Below are 26,378 nucleotides of genomic sequence, written 5' to 3'. Positions count from 1 at the left end.
GAAACCCGCCCCCGGCGCCCCGCCCCCCGGCGACCCCTCCCCCGAGACACTCCTCCTGAACCCGCCCCGGCGCGGCGCAGCCCTCCCCCAGGCCCCGCCCCCGGCGCCCTCCCCCAGGCCCCGCCCCCGGCGCCCTCCCCCAGGCCCCGCCCCCGGCGACCCCCAGGCCCCGCCCCCGGTGACCGCCCCAGGCCCCGCCCATCCCCAGGCCCCGCCCCGCCCCTCACTTCCTTCCCCGCCCCCCCTCCCCTCGTTGCGCGCACCCCGCCCCCGGCGCCCCTCCCACATGGGCAGCGACACCCCGCACCCCCGGCTCACCCGCCGACGGCCGCCCGCCGACACCGCCTCGGCTCTCGGACCGTCGCCCGGGCCGCCGACACTCAGCGGGCGCAGATCGCGCATGCGCGTCGCCGAGGGCGCTGGACGGTCGCTCTAGGAAATCGGAGGACCGGCGTCTCGTCTCGACTGCTCCGGCGGGAGGACCAGCCGCCGAGGGCGCTGGGCGGTCGCTCTAGGAAACCGGAGCACCGGCGTCTCGTCTCGACTGCTCCGGCGGGAGGACCAGCCCCGAGGCTGGAAAGCAGCCCAGTGGGCGGAACCCGCCTCTTCCGGGCAGCCCACCGGGACGGAGCCCCCACCCTCGGCCGGCCGGGTGGCCGTGGAGCCCTCGGCCCTGCTCCGGCCTCCCCGCGAGGAGCCTAGCGCGGCAGAGACCCGCGGCCCAGCCGAGCACCGCACCGCCACGCACACTCACGACATTGTTTCTTCTGAGAGCGGGGACAGAGCAGGTGCCGGTCCTGCTGGGGGAGCTCGAGAGCCGAGTCCCGCTCCGAGAATGGACTCCAGGCTCGGCGGTGGCGCCCTGTCGCCATGGACACGCGACGTCATGTGTGAACGCAAAAGCAGGAGCCGGAGACGTGTGCACACGCGTGATCAGTGCAGTGACATGTGACGCGGCAGCCATAGCGCCTGTATTGTGTGTGAGATGGAGACTGTGCACACGCGTGATCAGTGCAGTGACATGTGACACAGCAGCCATAGCGCCTGCAGGGTGTGTGAGACGGAGACGTGTGCACACGCGTGATCAGTGCAGTGACATGTGACGCGGCAGCCATAGCGCCTGCAGAGTGTGTGAGACGGAGACTGTGCACACGCGTGATCAGTGCAGTGACATGTGACGCGGCAGCCATAGCGCCTGCAGAGTGTGTGAGACGGAGACTGTGCACACGCGTGATCAGTGCAGTGACATGTGACACAGCAGCCATAGCGCCTGCAGAGTGTGTGAGACGGAGACGTGTGCACACGCGTGATCAGTGCAGTGACATGTGACACGGCAGCCATAGCGCCTGCAGAGTGTGTGAGACGGAGACTGTGCACACGCGTGATCAGTGCAGTGACATGTGACACAGCAGCCATAGCGCCTGTATTGTGTGTGAGATGGAGACGTGTGCACACGCGTGATCAGTGCAGTGACATGTGACGCGGCAGCCATAGCGCCTGTATTGTGTGTGAGATGGAGACTGTGCACACGCGTGATCAGTGCAGTGACATGTGACACAGCAGCCATAGCGCCTGCAGGGTGTGTGAGACGGAGACGTGTGCACACGCGTGATCAGTGCAGTGACATGTGACGCGGCAGCCATAGCGCCTGCAGAGTGTGTGAGACGGAGACTGTGCACACGCGTGATCAGTGCAGTGACATGTGACGCGGCAGCCATAGCGCCTGCAGAGTGTGTGAGACGGAGACTGTGCACACGCGTGATCAGTGCAGTGACATGTGACACAGCAGCCATAGCGCCTGCAGAGTGTGTGAGACGGAGACTGTGCACACGCGTGATCAGTGCAGTGACATGTGACACAGCAGCCATAGCGCCTGCAGAGTGTGTGAGACGGAGACGTGTGCACACGCGTGATCAGTGCAGTGACATGTGACGCGGCAGCCATAGCGCCTGCAGGGTGTGTGAGACGGAGACGTGTGCACACGCGTGATCAGTGCAGTGACATGTGACGCGGCAGCCATAGCGCCTGCAGAGTGTGTGAGACGGAGACTGTGCACACGCGTGATCAGTGCAGTGACATGTGACACGGCAGCCATAGCGCCTGCAGAGTGTGTGAGACGGAGACTGTGCACACGCGTGATCAGTGCAGTGACATGTGACGCGGCAGCCATAGCGCCTGTATTGTGTGTGAGATGGAGACGTGTGCACACGCGTGATCAGTGCAGTGACATGTGACACAGCAGCCATAGCGCCTGTATTGTGTGTGAGATGGAGACTGTGCACACGCGTGATCAGTGCAGTGACATGTGACACAGCAGCCATAGCGCCTGCAGAGTGTGTGAGACGGAGACTGTGCACACGCGTGATCAGTGCAGTGACATGTGACGCGGCAGCCATAGCGCCTGCAGAGTGTGTGAGACGGAGACTGTGCACACGCGTGATCAGTGCAGTGACATGTGACGCGGCAGCCATAGCGCCTGCAGAGTGTGTGAAACGGAGACGTGTGCACACGCGTGATCAGTGCAGTGACATGTGACACGGCAGCCATAGCGCCTGCAGAGTGTGTGAGACGGAGACGTGTGCACACGCGTGATCAGTGCAGTGACATGTGACACGGCAGCCATAGCGCCTGCAGGGTGTGTGAAACGGAGACGTGTGCACACGCGTGATCAGTGCAGTGACATGTGACACGGCAGCCATAGCGCCTGCAGAGTGTGAAACGGAGATGTGTGCACACACGTGATCAGTGCAGTGACATGTGACGCGGCAGCCATAGCGCCTGTATTGTGTGTGAGACGGAGACTTGCACACGCGTGATCAGTGCAGTGACATGTGACGCGGCAGCCATAGCGCCTGTATTGTGTGTGAGACGGAGACTGTGCACACGCGTGATCAGTGCAGTGACATGTGACGCGGCAGCCATAGCGCCTGCAGAGTGTGTGAGACGGAGACGTGTGCACACGCGTGATCAGTGCAGTGACATGTGACACGGCAGCCATAGCGCCTGCAGAGTGTGTGAGACGGAGACGTGTGCACACGCGTGATTAGTGCAGTGACATGTGACACGGCAGCCATAGCCCCTGCAGAGTGTGTGAAACGGAGATGTGTGCACACACGTGATCAGTGCAGTGACATGTGACGCGGCAGCCATAGCGCCTGCAGTGTGTGAGACGGAGGCGTGTGTACACGTGTGATCAGTGCAGTGACGTGACACGGCAGCCATAGCGCCTGCAGAGTGTGTGAGACGGAGACGTGTGATCAGAGAGTGCAGTGACATGTGACACGGCAGCCATAGCGCCTGCAGAGTGTGTAAGACATAGACGTGTGTTCACACGTGATCATAGAGTACGGTGACATGTGATACAGCAGCCATAGCTCCTGCAGAGTGTGTGAGACGGAGACGTGTACACACGTGTGATTAGTGCAATGACATGTGACGCAGCAGCCATAGCGCCTGCAGAGTGTGTGAGACAGAGACGTATGTACACGCGTGAGCAGAGAGTGCAGTGACATGACACGGCAGCCATAGCACCTGCATGGTGTGTGAGACGGAGACGTGTGTACACACATGATCAGAGAGTGCAGTAACTTGTGACACAGCAGCCATAGCGCCTGCACATTGTGTGAGACGGAGATGTGTGTACACGTGTGATCAGTGCAGTGACGTGACACAGCAGCCATAGCACCTGCATAGTGTGTGAGACGGAGACGTGTGCGCACACGTGATCAGAGAGTGCAGTGACATGTGACACAGCAGCCATAGCGCCTGCAGAGTGTGTGAGACGGAGACGTGTGTACACGCGTGATCAGAGAGTGCAGTGACATGTGACGCAGCAGCCATAGCGCCTGCAGAGTGTGTGAGATGGAGACCTGTGTAATGGCTTAAATACTAATGATGTCAACCAGAGTCTGATTGGCCACTGAGTAAATACTAATGATGTCAACCAGAGTCTGACTGGCCACTGAGTAAATACTAATGATGTCAACCAGAGTCTGACTGGCCACTGAGTAAATACTAATGATGTCAACCAGAGTCTGACTGGCCACTGAGTAAATACTAATGATGTCAACCAGAGTCTGACTGGCCACTGAGTGTCGATTTTGTAACCTGCTGCTTTACTGAAGCTCTTGATTTCTGGCTGATGGTGCAGAGGATAAAACCTGGAATCCCACAGTCTCGGGTGCAGGAGTCTGTCTACATAACCATTATGCCATCACCTCCACCCCAGTGCCTACCATCTTCAAGGCTACCTTCTCTTGGGGCTTCTTCCTGTTGTATCTTATGCCTGGAGACAAAGGTCTTTCTTGTTTATTTTATTTTTATTTATTACTGGAGAGAGAGAGAAATTGAGAGGAGAGGGGGGTACAGAAATAAGAAAGCAATGCTCCACCATTTGTGAAGCCTTCCCCCTTGCAGTTGGGGCCCTGGGGTTTGAACCTGGGTCCTTGCGTACTGTGGTGTGTTGCTGGGAATACTGTGAGAACCAGGTTGAGGGTGGAGAGGCTTTTCCCAATTGAAAAACGGGGAACTGAGGAAATGAATCTCCCTGTCAGACTCTCTCTCTCTGAGGTCGAGCTTGGGAGAGGTACTGAGCTCAGTTTCTGCCTCCCTGTTAGCTTACTCCCTGTCTCCAGAGACCCTGCATGTTTCTGCCCCCAGGGACCTGGCATTCCTTAAAACATTAAGCCAGCTCCCCTGCTTCACCCTGCATTCCTTGATACAGTGGCCGCTCTCTTATTATCTACACATCCATGTTCTGCTGTGTCTAACAAATGACTCACGGTCTCCTCCCTATTTCCCCACCCATCCTGCTCATTGGATATATTCTTTTCCTACCCTCAAGACCCTCCCTGCCTGCACGGTATTATTAATCCTACTGGTTAAACCCCTCGCAACAGTTGCTAAGGAAGTTCCTGCCTTTCCCAGCCCCCTTTTACCTGTCTCTGCCCCTTTCCTAACCGTGTATGGAATTGTCAAGCCACTTCCGTTTCCCGGCCTCGGAAGAGTGGGGCGGGGGAACCGGGATCCTTATGCCGGCCATTGCGCTTTGCGCCATGTGCGCTTAACCCGCTATGCTACCTACCACCTGACTCTGGGGCGCTCGGATGAATAAAGATTTGAAACGCCTCGCTGCCACCAGCTCAGTTCCTGGGTCATCTCTCTCATGCCACTAGCCTGGCCATGTGTGTTTAAACTAGATGCACCACCACTGCCCTGAGACAAGGGTCTTCCCAGCAAACCCTTCATGGGCAGTGATCCACAGTCCGTGGAAACTTCTCTCTCAGAACTCATTTAGGTGGAGAGCAAGTCTGGTTTCAGCCCCATCATTTCTCCCTGGCTGTGTGGCAGTTGCCCGTTCGCTCTTAGTGGCACCGAGGAGGGTTTGGGCGAGGGACTGGCTGCGTCTCTGCCCAGCTAGCTCAGCGTTGCCTGCTGAGGCTGCCAGCCCGGCAAAAGCTATGTTCAGGAATGGATGCCACCGCAAACGCTCTTCTTCCCGGGGGGAGGATGGCTTCCTGACAGCCCTCCACACACAACTCCTAGAAAAATGTAGGAAATTGGGGCCAGGCGGTGGCACACCCAGTTGAGCACACACGTTACAGTGCCCAAGGGCCCAGGTTCATGCCCCCGGCCCCCACCCGCAGGGGGAAAGCTTTACAAGTGGTGAAGCAGGGCTGCAGGTGTCTGTCTCTCTCCTTCTCTATCTCCCCATCTCCTCTCAATATCTTCCTGTTTATCCAGTAATAAATGAATAATATTTTTTAAAAGACTTGTTATTTAAAAGATAAAAAGAAAAATACAAGAAGATAGGCTAAGGCTCATACAAGTTCTGGGGCAGCTGGAACGGGGTAGCAACTGCAGCCTCTGTTTGAATTGCGTGAAGAGCAAACACACAGGAAATGCAGTGTTGGGCTTTATGTCTCTGTATCAGAGAGGAAAGGCACATCTCCACCGTGCACGTAGATTAAAATATCCACACAGGGTGAGTCAGGAGTGTGCACTGTGTTCACGTGTCTCCCATAACACAGCACCTAATAGTTGTAAAACCTCTTTCTATCCGTGTCTTTTCCTCCCGCTGTTGAGCGCACACACACACACACACACACACACACACACACACACACACACAGCCCCTAGACACGCAAGGTCGCAAATGCACATTTTGAGTCAGGAGAAACATTCAGCCTCTTTCCTTTCCTAATAGGAGTGTCCTAGTCAACCAATGTCCAGAGTTCTGCCCAGTGTGCTGACCAGCCTGGGGGGTGTTTGTCTCTCTGTGTCTTTGGCGGTGACAGCACATCCTACGTCGAATGTCATGTCTCGGGAAGCTGCTAGACTTTTAAAATTTTTTAAAAAAATATTTATTTATTTTCCCTTTGTTGCCCTTGTTCTTTTATTGTTGTAGTTATTATTAATTTTTTTGTTTTTTAATATTATTTATTCCCTTTTGTTGCCCTTGTTGTTTTATTGTTGTTATTATTGTTGTTGTCATTGTTGTAGTTATTATTGCTGCTGTTATTGACGTCGTTGCATTGGACAGAGAGAAATGGAGAGAGGAGGGGAGAGACAGAGAGGAGGAGAGAAAGACAGACACCTGCAGACCTGCTTCACCGCCCGTGAAGCGACTCCCCTGCAGGTGGGGAGCTGGGGGCTCGAACCGGGATCCTTACGCCGGTCCTTGTGCTTTGCACCACCTGCGCTTAACCTGCTAAGCTACCGCCCAACTCCCTGTTGTAGTTATTGTTGTTGTTATTGATGTCGTCATTGTTGGATAGGACAGAGAGAAATGGAGAGAGGAGGGGAAGACAGAGAGGGGGAGAGAAAGACAGACACCTGCAGACCTGCTTCACCGCCTGTGAAGCGACTCCCCTGCAGGTGGGGAGCCGGGGGCTCGAACTTGGATCCTTACACCGGTACTTGCACTTAACCTGTTGCACTACCACCCAACTCCCTTTTTTAAAAAAATATTTATTTACTGGATAGAGACAGCCAGAAATGAAGAGGGTGACAGAACGGAGGAGAGACAGACACCTGCAGCCCTGCTTCACCACTTGCAAAGCTTTCCCTCTGCAGTTGGGGACTGGCGGCTCAAACCCGGGTCCTTGCGCACTGTAATACATGCACTCAAGCAGGTGTGCCACCACCACCTGGCCCCAGAAGACTTCTTGTAGCAGCTCTTCACAGTCATGGTCTGGGGTCAGGGGCCAGGGGCCGGCCTCCGCAGACAGCCTGCGCCAGCAGACCTACCCAGGAGAGAGCTTGTTTCTCAGGAGAAAGTCCTCTGGAGAGGAGAGGCCAGCACAGACTGGGAGGTCAGGCCACACGCCCGAGCTCCAGTTTGGGGAGCTGGCCAGTACTGGACAAAAGCTCTGGGCTCCCAGTCTGTGTCCAGGAAGTGGGGTCCCCTGGGGGTCCTGGTCCTTGCAGGCGGGGGTGTCATCTCAGTCAGTCAGCACCTGTCCTGGGCACGCACTGCCTATGTAAGTCTATGCGTCTCCTTTCTTTAATGCTTTTTGATTGATTTCCTTCCTTCCTTCCTTCCTTTTTTTTTTTTTTTGCCTCCAGGGTTATCGCTGGGGCTCGGTGCCTGCCTGCACTACAAATCCACTGCTCCTGGAGGCCGTTTTTTTTTTTTTTTTTTATTTTTTTTTTATTTTACCAGAGCACTGCTCAGCTCTGGCTTATAGTGGTGAGGGGATTGAACCTGGGGCTTTGGAACCTCAGGCACGAGAGTCTCTTTGTAGAAGCATTATACTGTCTCCCCTTGGAGGCCGTTTTCCCCATTTTTTTGTTGCCCTTGTTGCTCTTATTGTTGTTATTGTTGTTGTTGTTGGACAGGACAGAGAGAAACGGAGAGGGGAGGGGAGACAGAGAGGGGGAGCGAAAGACAGACACCTGCAGACCTGCTTCACTGCCTGTGAAGCGACTCCCCTGCAGGTGGGGAGCCGGGGGCTCGAACTGGGATCCTTACACCAGCCCCTGCACTTGGTTCCATGTGCACTTAACCGGCTGCACTACTGCTCAGCCCCCATTTTTTAATTACTTAACTTTTAAATTATATTTCTTTATTTCCTTTTGTTGCCCTTGTTTTATTGTTGTAGTCATTATTGTTGCTGTTATTGATGTCGTCGTTGTTGACAGGACAGAGAGAAACGGAGAGAGGAGGGGAAGACAGAGAGGGGGGAGAGAAAGACAGACACCTGCAGACCTGCTTCACCACCTGTGAAGCGACTCCCCTGCAGGTGGGGAGCCGGGGGCTCGAACCGGGATCCTCACTCTGGTGCTTGCGCTTCACGCCACATGTGCTTAACCCGCTGCGCCACCGCCCGACTCCCTTTTTAATTTATTTTAATGGCTCTGGGGTGGTGCAGGAGATTGAGAACCAGTCATCAAGTCTTTTGCAGAATCATTCTGCTGTCTCCACAGCCCTGATCCTAACCCTTTATTTTTAAACAGTGATTTTTTTATTCATTTAAAAAATTCATTATCTTTATTTATTGGATAGAGACAGTCAGAAATTGAGAGGGTAGAGAGGGAGAGAGACAGAGAGACACCTGCAGCCCTGCTTCACCACTCACAAAGCTTTCCCCCTGCAGGTGGGGACCAGAGCCTCGAACCTGGGTCCTTGTGCACTGGATCATGTGCGCTCAACCAGGTGCACCACCACCTGGCCCCAAACAGTGATTTTTTTTTTATTATTATTAGACAGAGACCAAGAAATTGAGAGGGAAGAGAGAGAGAGGGAGAGAGAGACACACACACCTGCAGCCCTGCTTCACCATTCGCTAAGCTTTCCCCCTACAGGTGGGGACCAAGGACTTGAACCTGGATCCTTGTGCACTTAAATAGATGTGCCACTGCCTGGCCCCTCTTTAATGTTTTTTTTTTTTTTTTTTTTTTTTTTTTGCCTCCAGGGTTATTGCTGGGGCTCAGGGCTCGGTGCCAGCACTACAAATCCACTGCTCCTGGAGGCCATTTTCCCCATTTTGTTGCCTTATTGTAATTGTCATTATTGCTGTCGTTGTTGGATAGGACAGAGAGAAATGGAGAGAGGAGGGGAAGACAGAGAGGGGGAGAGAAAGACAGACACCTGCAGACCTGCTTCACTGCCCGTGAAGTGACCCCCCTGTAGGTGGGGAGCTGGGGCTCGAACCGGGATCCTTACGCCGGTCCTTGCGCTTTATGCTATGTGCATTAACCCGCTGCGCTACTGCCCGGCCCCCCTCTTTAGTGTTTTTTTTTTTAATCTTTATTCATTGGATAGAGACAGCCAGAAATCTAGAGGGTAAGGGAGATAAAGAGGGAGAAAGACGGGAGTTGGGCGGTAGCGCTGCGGGTTAAGCGCACGTGGCATAAATCACAAGGGCCAGCGGAAGGATCCCGGTTCGAGCCCCGGCTCCCCACCTGCAGGGGAGTCGCTTCCCAGGCGGTGAAGCAGGTCTGCAGGTGTCTGTCTTTCGCTCCCCCTCTCTGTCTCCCCTCCCCTCTCCATTTCTCTCTGTCCTATCCAACAACGACGACATCAATAACAACAATAACTACAACAACAGTGAAAAACAAGGGAAAAATAAATATTAAAAAAAAAAAAAGAGGGAGAAAGACACCTGTAGCCCTGCTTCACCACTTGCAAAGCTTTCCCCCCCTGCAGATGGGGACCAGGGACTGGAACCCGGGTCCTTGTCACTAATGGGTGCCCAGCCAGGTTCCTAAACCTCTTTACCATTCATCTTCACCCCTGAAGAGGCCAGGGCACAAACACGGCCCCGGAGCTGAGGGGCCCGGGGGTCCCCAGTCGCAGGCCATCTTCCCATCTGAGCTGGTGTACTTTCCTGTCATTGTTGGGCAGTCACAGTTCCAAGTCAACTGAACTTCCCCCAATACAACGAGAAAGACAGGGAGAGGGAGAACTGCTGCAGCACCAAAGCCGGCCCCACGTGGTGTAAGGGGCTGAAGTCTGGGCCACCTGCACGGAAAGCAGGCTTCTCCCAGGTGACCTATCTCACGGCTCCCTCCTGACTGTCCCCTTTGGCTCTCCTAGCTCTCCTGTTGGACAGACAGGTAGCAATTCCGTTTCAGATGGAGGAACTCACCCAAGGTCGGTGCATTTCAGACTAGAACTCCAAGTCCAGCTTTGAGGCTCTAGGTGGCCTGGCTACCTCCCCAAGCCTCTGGTGTCCAGGCGTGAGGCCTGTGTTTGCACCAGCTCGTGTCCAGGGGCACTGCGGCTGCTTCCCACACCGTCCCTGGAATGGTGACTGGGCTTACAGGTGCTTTATTTTTTTTTCTTATTTTTTAAATATTTATTTGTTTATTCCTTTTTTTTTTTTTTTTTCCTCCAGGGTTATTGCTGGGCTCGGTGCCTGCACCATGAATCCACCGCTCCTGGAGGCCATTTTTCCCCCTTCTTGTTGCCCTAGTTGTTGCAGCCTCGTTGCGGTTATTATTGCCATTGTTGACGTTGCTTTGTTGCTGGATAGGACAGAGAGAAATGGAGAGAGGAGGGGAAGACAGACAGGAGGAAAGATAGACACCTGCAGACCTGCTTCACCGCCTGTGAAGCGACTCCCCTGCAGGTGGGGAGCCGGGGGCTCAAACCAGGATCCTTACACTCGTCCTTGCGCTTTGCGCCACGTGCTCTTAACCCGCAGCGCTACCACCTGGCTCCCACTTACAGGTGTTGTCACTTCACGGGTGTTAGCATGGGTTCTTTCATGAAAGGCGAGGGGAACATCTCATGGTAAGTATATCACAGCGAAGAAGCACCTAGCCTCCCACTGTTCCCAAGGTGGTCTGGCAGGCAGGCAGGTGGCTCTGGGCTGAACACAAGCTTTTCAAGCCTGGGTCCCACAATCCATTCCTGTCTCAGTAGACCAGTGTTCTGGTCTCTCATAAAATAAATCAATCACCAAGAAAAGGAAGCCAAAAAGGCATAGTCTAGGAACACCACTGGTATTCCCAGGAGCTTGTCAGAAGTGGAGACTCCGGCTCACCCAGATCTGATTCTCACACTGCATTTAAAAATTTTTTTATATTTATTTTCCCTTTTGTTGCCTTAAAAAAAAAAATTGTTTGGAGTTGGGCAGTAGCACAGTGGGTTGAGTGCACGTAGCGCAAAGCGCAAGGACCGACCGGCATTAGGATCCCAGTTTGAGTCCCCGGCTCCTCACCTGCAGGGGAGTCGCTTCACCTTTCTCTCCCCCTCTGTCTTCCCCTCCTCTCTCCACTTCTCTCTGTCCAATCCAACAATGACGGCAACAATAATAACTACAACAATAATAACTACAACAATAAAACAGGGCAACAAATAGGGAATATTTAAAAAATTATTGTTGTAGTTGTTATGGTTGTTATTGATGTATTTGTTAGATAGGACAGAGAGAAATGGAGAGAGGAGGGGAAGACAGAGAGGGGGAGAGAAAGAGACAGACACCTGCAGACCTGCTTCACCAACTGTGAAGCGACTCCCCCCTGCACATGGGGGATGGGGGCTCGAACCAAGGCTCACTCTGCATCTTAACAAAGTTCCCAGCTCTGAGTGTGATGCCGCTCCTGATCCCTGGTCCAGCCTTCCATTCTCCTTTATTTATCGGATGGAGACAGCCAGAAATCAAGGGGGGTTGGAGAGGGAGACAGATACCTGCAGCCCTGCTCCACCACTCATGAAGCTTTCCCCCTGCAGGTGGGGACCAGGGGCTTGAACCTGGGTCCTTGGCACACTGTAATGTGTGCTCAACCAGGTGCACCACCACCTGGCCCCCTTTTTTTTTTCTCAGAGAAGAGGAAGATGGAGAGAGAGCAGAGTACTAGCACTCGACCATCTGTGGACATCCCCAGTGCCAGGGTGGCGTGCGTGTCCGTGTGTCCGTGTGCACACAGTGACGAAGCTGAGGATCTGAGCACCATCCTGGCTCATTCGACGTAGAAACTGAACTCAGGACCTCACACTTGAAGCGTCTGGCCCTTCGTGCACTGCGCCCTCCTGAGCCACAATGCTGGGTTGTCAAACAGTTTTCTTTCCACTAGTTGCCATCTAAGGAGCTCAGTGCCTGCATGACAGCCTCTGTCCTCACAGACCCTGTATTTTTCTTTCCTTTGTTTTGACAGAGAGGAGCAGGAAAGGAGAGCAGGAAAGACACTTGCGGCTGCTCCACAGCCTGTGAAGATTTAGCAGGTGAGCTGCGGGGGTTGAACCCCGGTCCTTGCACACGGCGACAGGTTCACTCTAGCGGGTGTGCCGCTGCCTGGCGCTCCCAGTTTTGCTGACGGTAAAGTACGCACACTACCGGCTGAGCTATCTCCTGGACCCTAGACTTTTTTCTTTTCTTTCTCTCTTTTTTCTTCCCCCCCAGAGCCCTCCCTGCTCAGCTCTGGTTTGTGGTTGTGCTGAGGATTGAAGCTGAGGCTCTCAGGCATGAAAGCCTTTTGCATAACCATTATGCTATCTACCCTGCCCCTCTAAAATTCCTTTTTGGGGGTCGGGCGGGGCGCAGCGGGCTAAGCGCAGGTGGCGCAAAGCACAGGGACCGGCATAAGGATCCCGGTTCGAGCCCCGGCTCCCCACCTGCAGGGGAGTCGCTTCCCAGGCGGTGAAGCAGGTCTGCAGGTGTCTGTCTTTCTCTCCCCCTCTGTCTTCCCCTCCTCTCTCCATTTCTCTCTGTCCTATCCAACAACGACAACAACAATAATAACTACAACAATAAAACAACAAGGGCAACAAAAGGGAATAAATAAATAAAATAAATATTTAAAAAATTTTTTAAAAAATTCCTTTTTAAGAGATTTACTTATTTTACAAGAGGTAAGAGAACAGAGCACTGCTTTGGCATATGTGGTATTAAGCATCAATCTCAGGGCCTTGAACGCTAATTCCACTCTCCAGCCACCACGCATCATCTCCCTGGGAGCTGAAAAAAGACAACAAGGGCGACAAAATGGGGAAGCGGCCTCCCGGAGCCGTGGACTCGTGGTGTCACACCGAGCCCGGCAATAACCCTGGAGGCAAAAAAAAAAAAGAAGAAATGGACTGAGCTTCCTCTTAGAGGCGCCTCACTGCACCCTGGAGGCCTCTGTGTGGGTCCCAGGTCAGCACCAGCCGCCTCCCCGCAGGACAGGGCCTGCTCCCAGGTGGACCTCTTCCCCGTTTCACCTCGCCTGGGTGCGAGCACACCCTGCAAAGCCCTGAATGGTCTTTGCCCTCTGACGGGAAGAGCCAGACTAGATCAGAGACCTGGAATGGTGCAGGGAGTATCAGACACCCTCAGAGGCAGGGCGGCGGGTGCAAACGGGCTTTGGGTTCTGGCGAATGCTGTGCACGGGCTCCACGTCCACGGGCCTCCCTGGCCTCCAGTGTCCGGTGGGACAGGCAAGACGGCCCGGGATGGACCGTCAGGTCCTGGCGCTTCCGGTGCCCTCAGCCGACACTGGGTTCCGGCACCCCGAGCTGTGCGAGCTTGGGCTGCTCACTCCGTCTCCCCAGCCTCAATCACCTCACTGCTAGAACGGGAATGTAGCCTAACGGTTTGAGAAAACTCTCATGCCTGAAGCTCCGGGGTCCTAGGTTCAGTTCCCCGTGCCACCGTAAACCACAGCTGAGCAGCGCTCTGGGGCAAAGAGAGGAAGGAGGCAGGGTGGAGCTCGGCCGACTTTCGGCCTTACTGTCTGCTATAGCAGCAACTCGCCAGCCGGAGGCCTGCGAGGCTTCAGGCCCGCCCCGCACTGGAAGCCAGAACCGGACAGTGGGCGTCCTCTCCCAAGTCAGCCAGCCGACAGACTGAGTGACAAGGGCGGCTCCCGCCTACCCCGGAGAGTAGGAGACAAGGAAGAGGCCGTGCCTGCAAGCCTGAGCTTCCGTCAAAAAGGCTTTATTAGTCCCGCCGTCCTCCGTGCCACACACGCTCGACACGCCCACACCGGCATGAAGCTGGGCATGAAGCTGTCCGAGCGCCCGGCGTGTTCTGGGACCGGCCCTGCCAGCTACCACCTGGCCCCAGACCCCTGCAGGCGGCCGCTCGGCCCGAGACACACAACACCCGCGGCCGGACAGGCTGCAGCCGCCCCTCGGGAGCCGGGGCCGCCGGGACCCTCCAGGCCCCTCGCTCAGAGACCCGCTTCCCCGAGCGGCCCCGGCCTGGGGTCGGTCCGCTCAGTGTGGCGCCGCACACGGAGGTCGCCCGGGGAAGAAGCCCCCAGACGCACCGCCGTCTCTCCAGTCGGTCCACCCAGCCGCCTGGCGCTACTTCATCTTGTGAGGGAAGATCCTGGCGACCGGCTGGAAGGTCCTGTGGACCAGGGTGAGTCCGCAGAGGATGAGGAACACGCCGCCCCACCACAGCACCTCCTGGCACTCTCCGTACAGCACGAAGCCCAGGACGGCCTGCGGGACAGAGACAGCAGTCAGCCGGCAGCCGCGGGCCGGGCACCGCGTGGGGAGCAGGAGCCACAGCGCCCTGGCCGACCGGCTCCCGGGGACGACGGGCAGACGGGCCTGGGCCTGGGCCTGGGAGTCCGACATGCCGAGACCGGCCGTCACGCCAGCGAGTGGCCCGGCCTCCCCACGTGGCTCCTAACCTGAGGAACCTTACAGGGGGTGGTCTGGGGGGCGGCACAGTGGACAGGGACCATGTACTGGAGTCACGTCTGGTTCGTTCTCTCTCTCCCCTCCTGTCTTTCTCATGAATAAATAAATAAATCATTTTTTCAAATAACCTGACAGGGCTCAGGCTACCAGGAGGCAGAAGCTTAATGGCTGACTTTGGAGAAGGAGGCTCTGCCCTACAGGAACAGCGGACAAGTGTGGTTTTGTTTTCAGGGCTCTTTTTATAGTATAAGGCAGAGCTGTGCAGTGTTCTGGTGATAGAGAAAAAAAAAAAAGGAAGAAGGAGGAGAAGAAGGAGGAGGAGGAGGAGGAGGAGGAGGAGGAGGAGGAGGAGGAAGAGGAGGAGGAGGAGCAGCAGCAGCAGGCTCTGCTGCTGCCCGGCCTCTGTCCCGGCCCCTTCTTCCCACCCGGCCTGTCCTGGCCCCTTCTTCCCACCCGGCCTGTCCTGATCCCTTCTTCCCACCCGGCCTGTCCTGATCCCTTCTTCCCACCCGGCCTGTCCTGGCCCCTTCTTCCCACCCGGCCTGTCCTGATCCCTTCTTCCCACCCGGCCTGTCCTGGTCCCTTCTTTCCACCCGGCCTGTCCCGGCCCCTTCTTCCCACCCGGCCTGTCCTGGCCCCTTCTTCCTGCCTGGCCGGTCCTGGTCCCTTCTTCCCACCCGGCCTGTCCTGGTCCCTTCTTTCCACCCGGCCTGTCCCGGCCCCTTCTTCCCACCCGGCCTGTCCTGGTCCCTTCTTTCCACCCGGCCTGTCCCGGCCCCTTCTTCCCACCCGGCCTGTCCTGATCCCTTCTTCCCACCCGGCCTGTCCTGGTCCCTTCTTTCCACCCGGCCTGTCCCGGCCCCTTCTTCCCACCCGGCCTGTCCTGGCCCCTTCTTCCTGCCTGGCCGGTCCTGGTCCCTTCTTCCCACCCGGCCTGTCCTGGTCCCTTCTTTCCACCCGGCCTGTCCCGGCCCCTTCTTCCCACCCGGCCTGTCCTGGTCCCTTCTTCCCACCCGGCCTGTCCTGGCCCCTTCTTCCCACCCGGCCTGTCCCGGCCCCTTCTTTCCACCCGGCCTGTCCCGGCCCCTTCTTCCTGCCTGGCCTGTCCCGGCCCCTTCTTCCCACCCGGCCTGTCCTGGTCCCTTCTTCCCACCCGGCCTGTCCTGGCCCCTTCTTCCCACCCGGCCTGTCCCGGCCCCTTCTTCCTGCCTGGCCTGTCCCGGCCCCTTCTTCCCACCCGGCCTGTCCCGGCCCCTTCTTCCCGCCCAGCCTGTCCTGGCCCCTTCTTCCTGCCTGGCCTGTCCTGGTCCCTTCTTCCCACCCGGCCTGTCCTGGCCCCTTCTTCCCGCCTGGCCTGTCCTGGTCCCTTCTTCCCGCCCGGCCTGTCCCGGTCCCTCCTTTCCGCCCGGCCTGTCCTGATCCCTTCTTTCCGCCTGGCCTGTCCTGGTCCCTTCTTCCCACCCAGCCTGTCCTGATCCCTTCTTTCCGCCCGGCCTGTCCTGATCCCTTCTTCCCACCCGGCCTGTCCCAGCCCCTTCTTCCCGCCCGGCCTGTCCCGGCCCCTTCTTTGCCCCACTGAGAAAGCCGAGGACCCGCGTGTGGGACAAGGTGCCCGTCTCCCTCCGGCCACTCACCGAGCTCAGGATGTTGGAGAACGTCACCGTGACAGAGGCGACGGCTGAGGACATGGAGAAGCTGAGGCCCCGGCTGAAGAACGTCCACATCAGAGAGTTGGCGGTGGCCATCATGACGATGCCCAGGATGCTGTAGGCCACGTTGACCTGCGGGAGGGAGCCACGCGGCCTCAGCCCACAGCCGGGCCGGCCGGGCCCCCACAGCTCTGCGGAGCTGCGTGGCTTACGAGAGCCCGTGTCGCCCCGTGGGCCGCGTGACGCAGGGTCGCAGGGACGCGCCAGGTGGCCTTCTGGTCCCAGAGCCCGAACTCGGCCACCCGAGGCGCGGGGCAGCACCGTCCAGCCTGCCGCAGGCAGAGGCCCGGTGTCCGGCCCCGGGTCCCCCACCCGCGGGCTACAGCCAGGCTCCGGGCCGGTGCTCTGGTGCTCACGTCCGTTCCTTCACTTGGCTTCACGGGGTGTGTGTGTGTGTGTGTGTGTGTGTGTGTGTGTGTGAGGGAGAGAGGGACAGAGAGACAGAGAGACAGACAGACAGACAGGGGCGGGGGAGGTGGAGCGGCTTGCTCAAAGCATCGCCTGGGGAGGCCGCCTGAGACCATCTGCCTGGAGCCCCGCATCTCCTCTCCTCCTTCGCTTGGCCATTCAGGGCGCGGGGCGGGGTGCGGGCCGGGCCTGCGGCTCTTCCTCCCTGAAGCCAGCGCCTCCGCAGGACCCCGTGGCCCTGGATCCCGGAGACCCGGCCGAGTCGGAGTCCCCGGTCCCCACCAGTCCCGCCGCCCTGACCTCCCTGACCTCCGGGGGCGGCCGCCGCGTGTCCCCCAGCCCCCGCCAGCCCCGCACACTAGGGAGAGAGAGACGTGGGACCCGCGTGCAGCGGAGAAGCCGCCACGCAGCACAACTGCCCCGTCTGCTCCCCAGGGAATTCGGGTCCAGGCTCCCGGAGGGAAGAGCAGGGAGGCTGCCGGAGGAGGGGCTGTGACGGGGGCTCTGGTGGCGGGGCGGCGGGGCTGCGGGGCTGCGCGGCTGCGGGCTCGGTCTCATCACAACCCCTGTCCTCGGTGCCTGCACACGCCTCCAGCATGCCGCGGGGGACGGGCGGCCGGCTCCCCGCCCTCAGTGCTGCCCGGGGCTCGCCGGGAGAGCGCGGTGGGTGCAGGAGGGTGCTGGGAGGGTGCAGGGGTGGAGGAGGGTGCAAGGGGGCGGAGAGGGTGCAGGGGATGGAGAAGAGTACAGGGGTGGAGGAGGCGGCAGGCGGTGGAGCAGGGTGCAAGGGAGAGTGGAGGAGGGTGGAGGGGGAGGGAGGGAGAGGGTGGAGGAGGGTGTAGAGGGGAGGGGGACGATGCAGGGGTGGAGGAGGGTGCAGGGAGTGGATCAGGGTACAGAGGGGTGGAGGCGGGTGCAGGGGTGCAGGGTGCAGGGGTGCGGCGCGCCTTCCCGGCGGACCTCGGCCCCGCCCCGCCCCGCCCCGCCCGCCGCACCTCGTGGCTGAAGGCCAGCTTGGCGGAGGCGGCGGCCACGGCCCCGAAGGCGCCGGCGCACAGGCAGTTGAAGACGCCCAGGAAGCGGCGGCGCATGGCGCCCGCCTGCAGGTGCGGGGGGAAGTCGGCGTGCGCCTCGGGGTAGCAGCAGGCGTACACGGCGCCCTCCGCGGGCCGCGCCCCGGGCCCCGCGCTCAGCGCCGCCATCGCCCTCCCCTCCCCTCCCCCTCACGCCCAGCTCTGCGCCGCCCGGCCGCGCGCCCTGATTGGACGGCAGTCTCACGTGACGGCACCGCCACGTGCTCCGCGCAGCCAATCGGGGCCGGCGGGGGCGGGGCCGGGGCGGAGAAGATGCTGCGGAGCCGGAGCCGCGGGTGTCGTCGGGTGTCGTCGCAGAAGCGGCTCTGGCAGGAGAGGAGAGGAGAGGAGAGGGGAGGGGAGGGGAGGGGAGGGGAGGGGAGGGGAGGGGAGGGGAGGGGAGGCGCCTCTGAGGCTCCCCGGCCCGGGTTCGACCCCCGCCGCCAGCCAGAGCTGAGCAGGGCTCCGCGGAAAAGGAAGAAGGGGGTGGCGCAGGCGCGCTCCACGGTGCCATGGACCTGGGTTCAAGCCCCTGGTCCCCACCTGCGGGGAGCAGGCGTGTCTCTCTCCCTGCCGCCCTCCTCCCTTTCAATTTCTAGATGTTTCTCTCGGATACATAAACAATGCTAAGCACAGGCGTTACCGCGCGCAGGGCCCCGGGTTCAAGTCCCCAGCTCCCACCTGCAGGGCAAAGCTTCGCGGGTGTCTCTGTCTCTCCACCTCCTGCTCCTCTGTCAATTTGTTTCTATCAAAAAAAAAAAACCCCAAACTCCATGTCACTCCATTTACATTATTTCTATTCTCCTACTTTTTTTTTTTTTTAAAGATTTAATTTATTAATGAGAAAGGAGAAAGGACCAGACATCCCTCTGGTACATGTGCTGCCGGGGATCAAACTCAGGACCTCACGCTCCAGAGCCCAGCGCTTTGTGCAGGGCGCCCCCTCCGGCCGTGCAGGGGTGCAGCTGGGCCTCGGTCTCCCGCCCCGGCCCCCGCCCCCGCCCCCGCCCCCGCCCCTGCCCTAGCTGGCCCGGTGTGCACTGCCTCCCGCCTTCTGTGTCTACCCAGTCAAGGAGGTAGCTTGTTTCCCCGGGGTGATCTGCTTACGCCTTTACTAGGGCAGCACTCCGGCGGCGCGGGATGGCTGGGGGCGAACTCCCGACCTCGCCCTCGAGCGTCCCGGGCTTGGTCCACTGCAGTAAAAGCATTTTTACAGAATTTGGTGCGAGGGGCCGGGCTGCGCTCTGAAAGTCTCCCTTCTAGCCGCCCCCCCCTGTCCTAAGGCAATGCAGAGAAAACGGCCACCAGCAGCCGTGGATTCGCAGTGCAGGCGCCAAGCCCCAGTGGCGTAACCCTGGAGGCAAAAAATAAATCGATAAAGTCATCACTGCAGCTGCCGAGGACACAGCTCCACCGGAAGAGTCGGCCTGCAGCCGCGGCTCCCAGGCAGGCCCACATGCAAGCAGGAGTGGCGCTCAGCACCCTTCACTCGTGTCAGGGCCCTATCTATATAAGACATACACCTGGTGCACAACAGCTCAACTCGGAGATCTGTTTGTTCACCAAGGAAAGAACTAGAGTATCACTGTGGCGCAGGCAGTGCTGGGGATCAAACCCAGGGCGGCTCGTCACCCTGGCAAGTTCAACCGATCAAACACTGCACCATCCCCAGTCTGCAAAATAGTCTTCACCGTGAAAGTTACCAGTTGTATAGTAAATGTGAACTAATGTGTTTCGTGTTTATGAAGGGCTATTTCCACTTTCCCAGGGAAGTTATTTTATTTTTAAAATACTGTACTAACAGAAGATAACGGGGGGGAGAGAGAAAACACACGTTGGAGAAGTTTCCCCAAGACAGTGGGCTTTGCTTGCTTGCTTGCTTTTTTGACTTTGCCTCCAGGGTTATCGTGGGGCTCAGTGCCTACACTATGAATACACTGCTCCTGAAGGTCCTTTTTTCCATTGTTATTGTGGGATAGAACAGAGGGAAGGGAAGCCGGGGAGAGAAAGGCACCAGCAGACTTTCCCCACCCTTTGCAAAGCAGGATCCCTGTGGGTGGGTGTTTACTTTCTTAATTGGTGATCAGGGCCTCCACACAGTAAGTTCCCACCAGATATATAATAAATGAGAGAATTGTGGTCCAGGAGGTGGCGCAGTGAAAAAAAGTTTTGGACTCTCAAGCATGAGGTCCTGAGTTCGATCCCTGGGAGCACATGTGCCAGAGTGACGTCGGGTTCATTCTCTCTCCTATCTTTCTCATTAATAAATATTAAAAAAAAAAAAAAAGAGTCGGGTGGTAGCACAGCGGGTTAAGTGCAGGTGGTGCAAAGCACAAGGACCAGCATAAGGATCCCGTTCAAGCCCCCGGCTCCCCACCTGCAGGGGAGTCGCTTCACAGGTGGTGAAGCAGGTCTGCAGGTGTCTGTCTTTCTCTCCCCCCTGTCTTCCCCTTCTCTCTCTATTTCTCTCTGTCCTATCTGACAACAACGACATCAATAACAACTACAAAACATGAAAAAACAAGGACAACAAAAAAAAAAAAAAAAGGGAAAAAAAATTTAAGAAAAGAAATGAAAGAATGAGCCAGTCCTGCAAATCATTTCACCGTTTATTTTTAAAAAACTCAGCCTTACATTCTGGAAATTATATTTATAACCATAAAAAAAATGCTCATGATAATAACTAATTTGGGAGTACAAAAATATTTTATATTAAAAACTGCTATTGCTACGAGCTACACAGCAGGCGTTACCCTCACGTTCCCGTGGAGCATCCGCATGTCGCAAGAGCTTCTGCTGTGACGGCCAACAGAGATGGTGGCACCGGCTGAGGAGAACCCGAGCGGGGACGCACCCGCTGTGAGCCCACCTGCAGCTTCTAGTTCAGACAGGAGAAGCTGCTTCCAACTCTGACAGACACGGAACGCTCTCCAGAAAAGTCAGGGTTTGCTACTACCTCCAACCCCGCCCCCGGGACACACATACATTCAAAGACGACAGTCCTTCCAGTCAGTCTGCAGTTCACATGGGCAGGTCTTTATAAAGGAGGGAGAAGGCTCAGAACAGGTGATACCAAGGCAGCTGACCAGGATCCTTATGGTTCACTTTTTTTCTTTTCTTTTAAAATGATATTTTCAGCACGCAACTTTTCTGTCTCCTGTTAGCAGAAAAAAGAAAAAGAAAAATCAAGGCCCCTGTACTTCTAGAAGGAGTTATTCCTGGTGTAATTTCAAACGAAAAACCACAATTTTCAATTTATTTTTTTTAAATTATTTTTTATGTATTACTGGATAGAAACTGAGAGGGATGAGGGAGATAGAGGGAAGGGAGTGACAGAGAGACACCTGCAGCCCTGCCTCACCACTCATGAAGCTTTCCCCCTTTGGGTGGGGACCAGGGGCTTGAACCTGGGTCCTTGTGCACTGTAACATGTGTGCTCAACCAGGTGCACCACCGTCTGGCTCCCCAATTTTCACTGTGCTAAAAATATTTTTTAATTTTTATTCATTTATTGGATAGAGACAGAAATCAAGAGGGAAGAGGGTGGTAGACAGGGAGTGAGGCAGAGAGACACCTGCAGCCCTGCTTCACCACTTGCAAAGCTTTCCCCCTGCAGGCGGGGACCGGGGGCTCGAACCCGGGTCTTGAGCACTGTAACATGAGCGCTTAATCAGGTGCGCCGCCACCACCCTCCCCCCAGTTTTCAATTTCTAAACTAGATAACACTTAAAAAGAGCCTGAAGCGCACGGAGTGTGAATGCAATATGCCGGGATAGCACCGCGATGGAGAAGGAGTCACTAGTTAGGGCGGCACCCGCCCATCTCGTTCTGACTAGTTCTGAGGTCACCTCGGTGAGTCTGAGTGACTAGTTAGGGCGGCACCCGCCCATCTCGTTCAGACTAGTTCTGAGGTCACCTCGGTGAGTCTGAGTCACTAGTTAGAGCGGCACCCGCCCATCTCGTTCAGACTAGTTCTGAGGTCACCTCGGTGAGTCTGAGTGACTAGTTAGGGCGGCACCCGCCCATCTCGTTCTGACTAGTTCTGAGGTCACCTCGGTGAGTCTGAGTCACTAGTTAGAGCGGCACCCGCCCATCTCGCTCAGACTAGTTCTGAGGTCACCTCGGTGAGTCTGAGTCACTAGTTAGGGCGGCACCCGCCCATCTCGCTCTGACTAGTTCTGAGGTCACCTCGGTGAGTCTGAGTCACTAGTTAGGGCGGCACCCGCCCATCTCGTTCTGACTAGTTCTGAGGTCACCTCGGTGAGTCTGAGTGACTAGTTAGGGCGGCACCCGCCCATCTCGCTCAGACTAGTTCTGAGGTCACCTCGGTGAGTCTGAGTGACTAGTTAGGGCGGCACCCGCCCATCTCGTTCAGACTAGTTCTGAGGTCACCTCGGTGAGTCTGAGTGACTAGTTAGGGCGGCACCCGCCCATCTCGTTCAGACTAGTTCTGAGGTCACCTCGGTGAGTCTGAGTCACTAGTTAGGGCGGCACCCGCCCATCTCGTTCAGACTAGTTCTGAGGTCACCTCGGTGAGTCTGAGTGACTAGTTAGGGCGGCACCCGCCCATCTCGTTCTGACTAGTTCTGAGGTCACCTCGGTGAGTCTGAGTCACTAGTTAGGGCGGCACCCGCCCATCTCGTTCAGACTAGTTCTGAGGTCACCTCGGTGAGTCTGAGTCACTAGTTAGGGCGGCACCCGCCCATCTCGTTCTGACTAGTTCTGAGGTCACCTCGGTGAGTCTGAGTCACTAGTTAGAGCGGCACCCGCCCATCTCGTTCAGACTAGTTGTGAGGTCACCTCGGTGAGTCTGACGTTCTCCTTCTTCAGCCGGACAACGTAATGAATCTTCTGATGCAGGTTCTGGTGACCTACCAACTTTCCGTTTTCCTCAGCAAGACATTCCACCTGCTTCCTTAACAGGTCCATCTCCTGCAGACAGATCAACCCGGGAAGGGAAACCAGCTGCTCTTACTGTTCATATTTAAAGGTCAAGGAAGGGCTGGGAGACAGCATAATGGTTCTGCAACAGACTTTCATGCCTGAGGCTTTGAGGTCCCAGGTTCAATCCCCACATCACCACAACCCAGAAATGAGCAGTGTTATGGTCTCTCTCTTCATGTATAAATATACACATATATATTTTTTCATTAATATAAATGAATAATTATCAGGGATATAGCACAGCACTTTCTGTAAAACCTTCAATGCCTAAGACTCAAGAGATCTCAGGTTCAATGCCCAGCACCATCAAAAGCTAAAGCTGAGCAGTGCTCTTAAAAAGGAAACAGGAAAATTTTTTTTTCCAATTTTGCAAAAACTAGTATTTCAGATTCCTATAATGGCTGCTTCCTGGGAGGTGCTGTCACATGTAACCACTTAATTTCAGTATCTGAAGTTCCAGGGAGTCCGGTGGTAGCGCAGCGGGATAAGCACCGGTGGCACAAAGCGCAAGGATGGGCGTAAGGATCCGGGTTTGAGCCCCAAGCTCCCCACCTGTAGGGGAGTCGCTTCACAGGCGGTGAAGCAGGTCTACAGGTGTCTGTCTTTCTCTCCCTTCTCTGTCTTCCCCTCCTCTCTCCATTTCTCTCTGTCCTATCCAACAACAATGACAACAATAACTACAATAAAAAAAATAAAAATAAAAAACAAGGGCAAAGTTCCAGAAAGAAGTATTTCCAGGCAGACTGAAATATACATTCCCGGTTTAAAAAGAAAAAAAAAAACAATATATATATATATATATATATATATATATATATATATATATATATATATATATATATATATATATTGCAGGGGCAGAGGTATAATGGTTACACAAATAATGGTTATACAGTATATATATATATATATATATATATATATATATATATATATATATATATATATATATATAGTGGTTATACAGCATAATGGTTATGCAGAGACTCTCGTGCGTGAGGCTATGGAATCCTAGGGCCCCCCGCACCACCATATGCCAGAGCTGAGCAGTGTTCTTTTAAAAAAATTTAAAAAGTAACATTTTATGCTATTCAAGAAGATAGGGAACAAGAGACAGAGAGCCCATGTCCCTAGATTTGTGGCCACGCATCTGTGGGTGTGACAGCAACTCTGAATGCTAGGATAGCCAATCACAAGTGACTTAATCTATTCTCCTATTTATTTATTCCCTTTTGTTGCACTTGTTTTATTATTGTAGTTATTGTAGTTGTTATTGATGTCATCGTTGTTGGGGTGGGGAGCCAGGATCCTTAGCCAGTCCTTGCGCTTCGCACCACGTGCGCTTAGCCCGCTGCGCTACCGTAGACGCCCCCTATTCTTTTATTTTTATTTATTTATTTATTTTTTAAATTTATTTTATTTATTTATTCCCTTTGTTGCCCTTGTTGTTTTTTTTTTATTGTTGTAGTTATTATTGTTGTTGTCATTGTTGGATAGGACAGAGAGAAATGGAGAGAGGAGGGGAAGACAGAGAGGAGGAGAGAAAGATAGACACCTGCAGACCTGCTTCACCGCCTGTGAAGCGACTCCCCTGCAGGTGGGGAGCCGGGGCTTGAACTGGGATCCTTATGTGGTCCTTGTGCTTTGCGCCACCTGCGCTTAACCCGCTGTGCTACAGCCCGACTCCCCTATTCTTTTATTTTAATGGACACCAGGTGTGAAGTTAAGGCTTGACACATGAACTGATGTGTCCTCTCTGGCCCACATTTTATTTTCTATTTTGTTAGAGGAAGAGAACAGGAGGAAGAGACCACTCATCCCCCTTTTGTCTCTGGCGTCCTCATGAGTGCTGGGTGCGAACCCAGAGCCTCCCGCACTCACTCTGGCCGCCCACTCACAGGTCCCGAGTGGCGACAACAGTGGCGCAGACACACCTGGAAGACCCTCTCCTTCTCTTCGTTCACCTCTTCCAGCTTTGACCGCAGCTGCTCCTTCTCCTGAAAGGCTTTAGATTCCAGACTCCTAGTTCGCTCCACTTCCTCTGCCATCCTCCGGCAGTCCATCTCTCTGCTCTGGAGGGTGCCGTGCAATTCTTCCAGTCTGTGAAAAGAAACGTTACCTTGTGGCATCACTAGCAGCAGACCTGGAAGAGAGGACTCAGACACGGCCTCAAGCCCAGGACTCAGAACCACAGGGAATAAGAAGCTGCAGACACTCCTTTGTGCTTGCTTGCTTGATTTATTTATGTTTTTGCCTCCAGTGTTATCACTGGGGCTCAGTGCCTGCACCATGAATCCACTGCTCCTGGAGGCCATTTTTTCCCTTTTGTTGCCCTTGTTTTATCATTGTTGTGATTATTATTATGGTTGTTGTTGTTGCTGTCGGATAGGACAGAGAGAAATGGAGAGAAGAGGGGAAGACAGAGAGGGGGAGAGAAAGACAGACAGACACCTGCAGACTTGCTTCACCACCTGTGAAGCGACTCCCCTGCAGGTGGGGAGCCGGGGGAGTTAAGCCAAGTGTGCTTAACCCACCATGCTACCACCCGACCCCAGAATTTATACTCTACCCAAATACCAATTGAGGAGACATAAGAGGGGGCTGGACAGTAGCGCAGTGGGTTGGGCACATGTGGGCCGAAGCACAAGACCAGCATAAGGATCCTGGTCAAGCCCCGGCTCCCCACCTGCATGTGTCTCACTTTCTCTCCCCCCTCTCAATTTCTCTCTGTCCTATGCAACAGTAATAATAATAATAAGGGCAAAAAAAAGGGGGGGGGATGGCCTCCAGGAGCAGTGGATTCGTAGTGTAGGCACCGAGCCCCAGCAATAACCTGGAGGGAAAAAAAAAAAAAGAAGAAACAAAGTCACCATGGAATTAGGAATTAGTCTTAATGTATTTTTTAATTTTTAAAATATATTTATTTATTTGTTCTGGATAAAGATAGAGAAATTGAGAGAGGTGGTCTGGGAGGTGGTGCAGTGGATAAAGTACTGGACTCTCAAGCATGAGGTCCCGAGTTCAACCTACGGCAGCACTTGTCACAGAGGGATGTCTAGTTCTTTCTCCCTGTCTCAGCCCTATCTTCTTCCAAAAACATAAAATCAAACAAAGAAGAAATTGAGAGGGGCGGGGGGGGGGGGGAGAGATAGCGAGCGTGAGCGCTGTATGTTTCACTGCTTCCAAAGCTTCCCCGTTGCAGTAGGGGTCGGGGGCTAGAACCTGGGTCCTCAAGCACTGTAGCACGTGTGCTCCACCAAGGGTGCCGCCACCCAGCCCAGCACGGGGAACTTCACAGCCTCTGCAGAACTGTTTGCCACCAGGATGTGGCATGGGGCACCAGGAGTCATGCCGGTGGGTACGGGGACTCGGGCTCGAGCGCCTGGCCCCACCTGCAAGAGGGACGCTTCACACCACACGGTGGGGCAGGGCTGCAGCTCTCTGCCTCTGCTGGAAACCAGAGAGGGAAGAAAAGTGTCCAGAAGCAGTGGGTGGTTGCGCAGCTACTCAGCTCGAGCGAGGATTCTGGTAGCCGATAAAATAAGATGGTTAGCCCCTTGTAGGCCTCCTAAGTAAATATGCTTTTAATTTATAAACACCTATGGGCTTGCCAACATAAAATTGAATACAGCTTTTATGATCACATTTCCAGGCCGGTGTTTTCTT

General features: G+C 55.5%; 2 protein-coding genes and 1 long non-coding RNA gene across 7 annotated transcripts in view; all 3 read right to left on the bottom strand.

Annotated features, from left to right (window-relative positions):
• Positions 1-11,561: 11,561 nt before the first annotated feature.
• On the bottom strand, positions 11,562-13,740 carry LOC132542107 (uncharacterized). The gene is made up of 2 exons (XR_009553257.1): positions 12,795-13,740; positions 11,562-12,495 (listed from the first exon to the last, which is right to left on the bottom strand). It is a non-coding gene; the product is annotated as an uncharacterized LOC132542107 (long non-coding RNA).
• Positions 13,741-14,021: 281 nt separating this feature from the next.
• TMEM42 (transmembrane protein 42) lies at positions 14,022-17,919 on the bottom strand. The gene is made up of 3 exons (XM_060202476.1): positions 17,691-17,919; positions 16,213-16,359; positions 14,022-14,374 (listed from the first exon to the last, which is right to left on the bottom strand). The coding sequence occupies exons 1-3, from the start codon at positions 17,895-17,897 to the stop codon at positions 14,234-14,236; spliced, it is 495 nt and encodes a 164-aa protein (XP_060058459.1). The 5' UTR covers positions 17,898-17,919; the 3' UTR covers positions 14,022-14,233.
• Positions 17,920-20,783: 2,864 nt separating this feature from the next.
• KIF15 (kinesin family member 15) overlaps positions 20,784-26,378 on the bottom strand; it is a 66,980-nt gene continuing 61,385 nt past the window's right edge. For all 5 annotated transcript variants that reach the window (XM_060204822.1, XM_060204824.1, XM_060204823.1 and 2 more), the window contains 3 exons: positions 24,647-24,812; positions 22,569-22,700; positions 20,784-20,925 (listed from right to left, as the gene is read on the bottom strand). In XM_060204822.1, coding sequence (XP_060060805.1) covers positions 20,863-20,925; positions 22,569-22,700; positions 24,647-24,812 — 361 coding nt within the window. In that variant the 3' untranslated portion in view covers positions 20,784-20,862. The remainder of the gene's footprint in view (positions 20,926-22,568; positions 22,701-24,646; positions 24,813-26,378) is intronic.

This window comes from Erinaceus europaeus, chromosome 12 (assembly GCF_950295315.1).
Source record: "Erinaceus europaeus chromosome 12, mEriEur2.1, whole genome shotgun sequence".
NCBI lineage: Eukaryota > Metazoa > Chordata > Mammalia > Eulipotyphla > Erinaceidae > Erinaceus > Erinaceus europaeus.
Note: the sequence above shows the minus strand (reverse complement) of the source record. Positions and strands in the feature narration are given on the sequence as shown.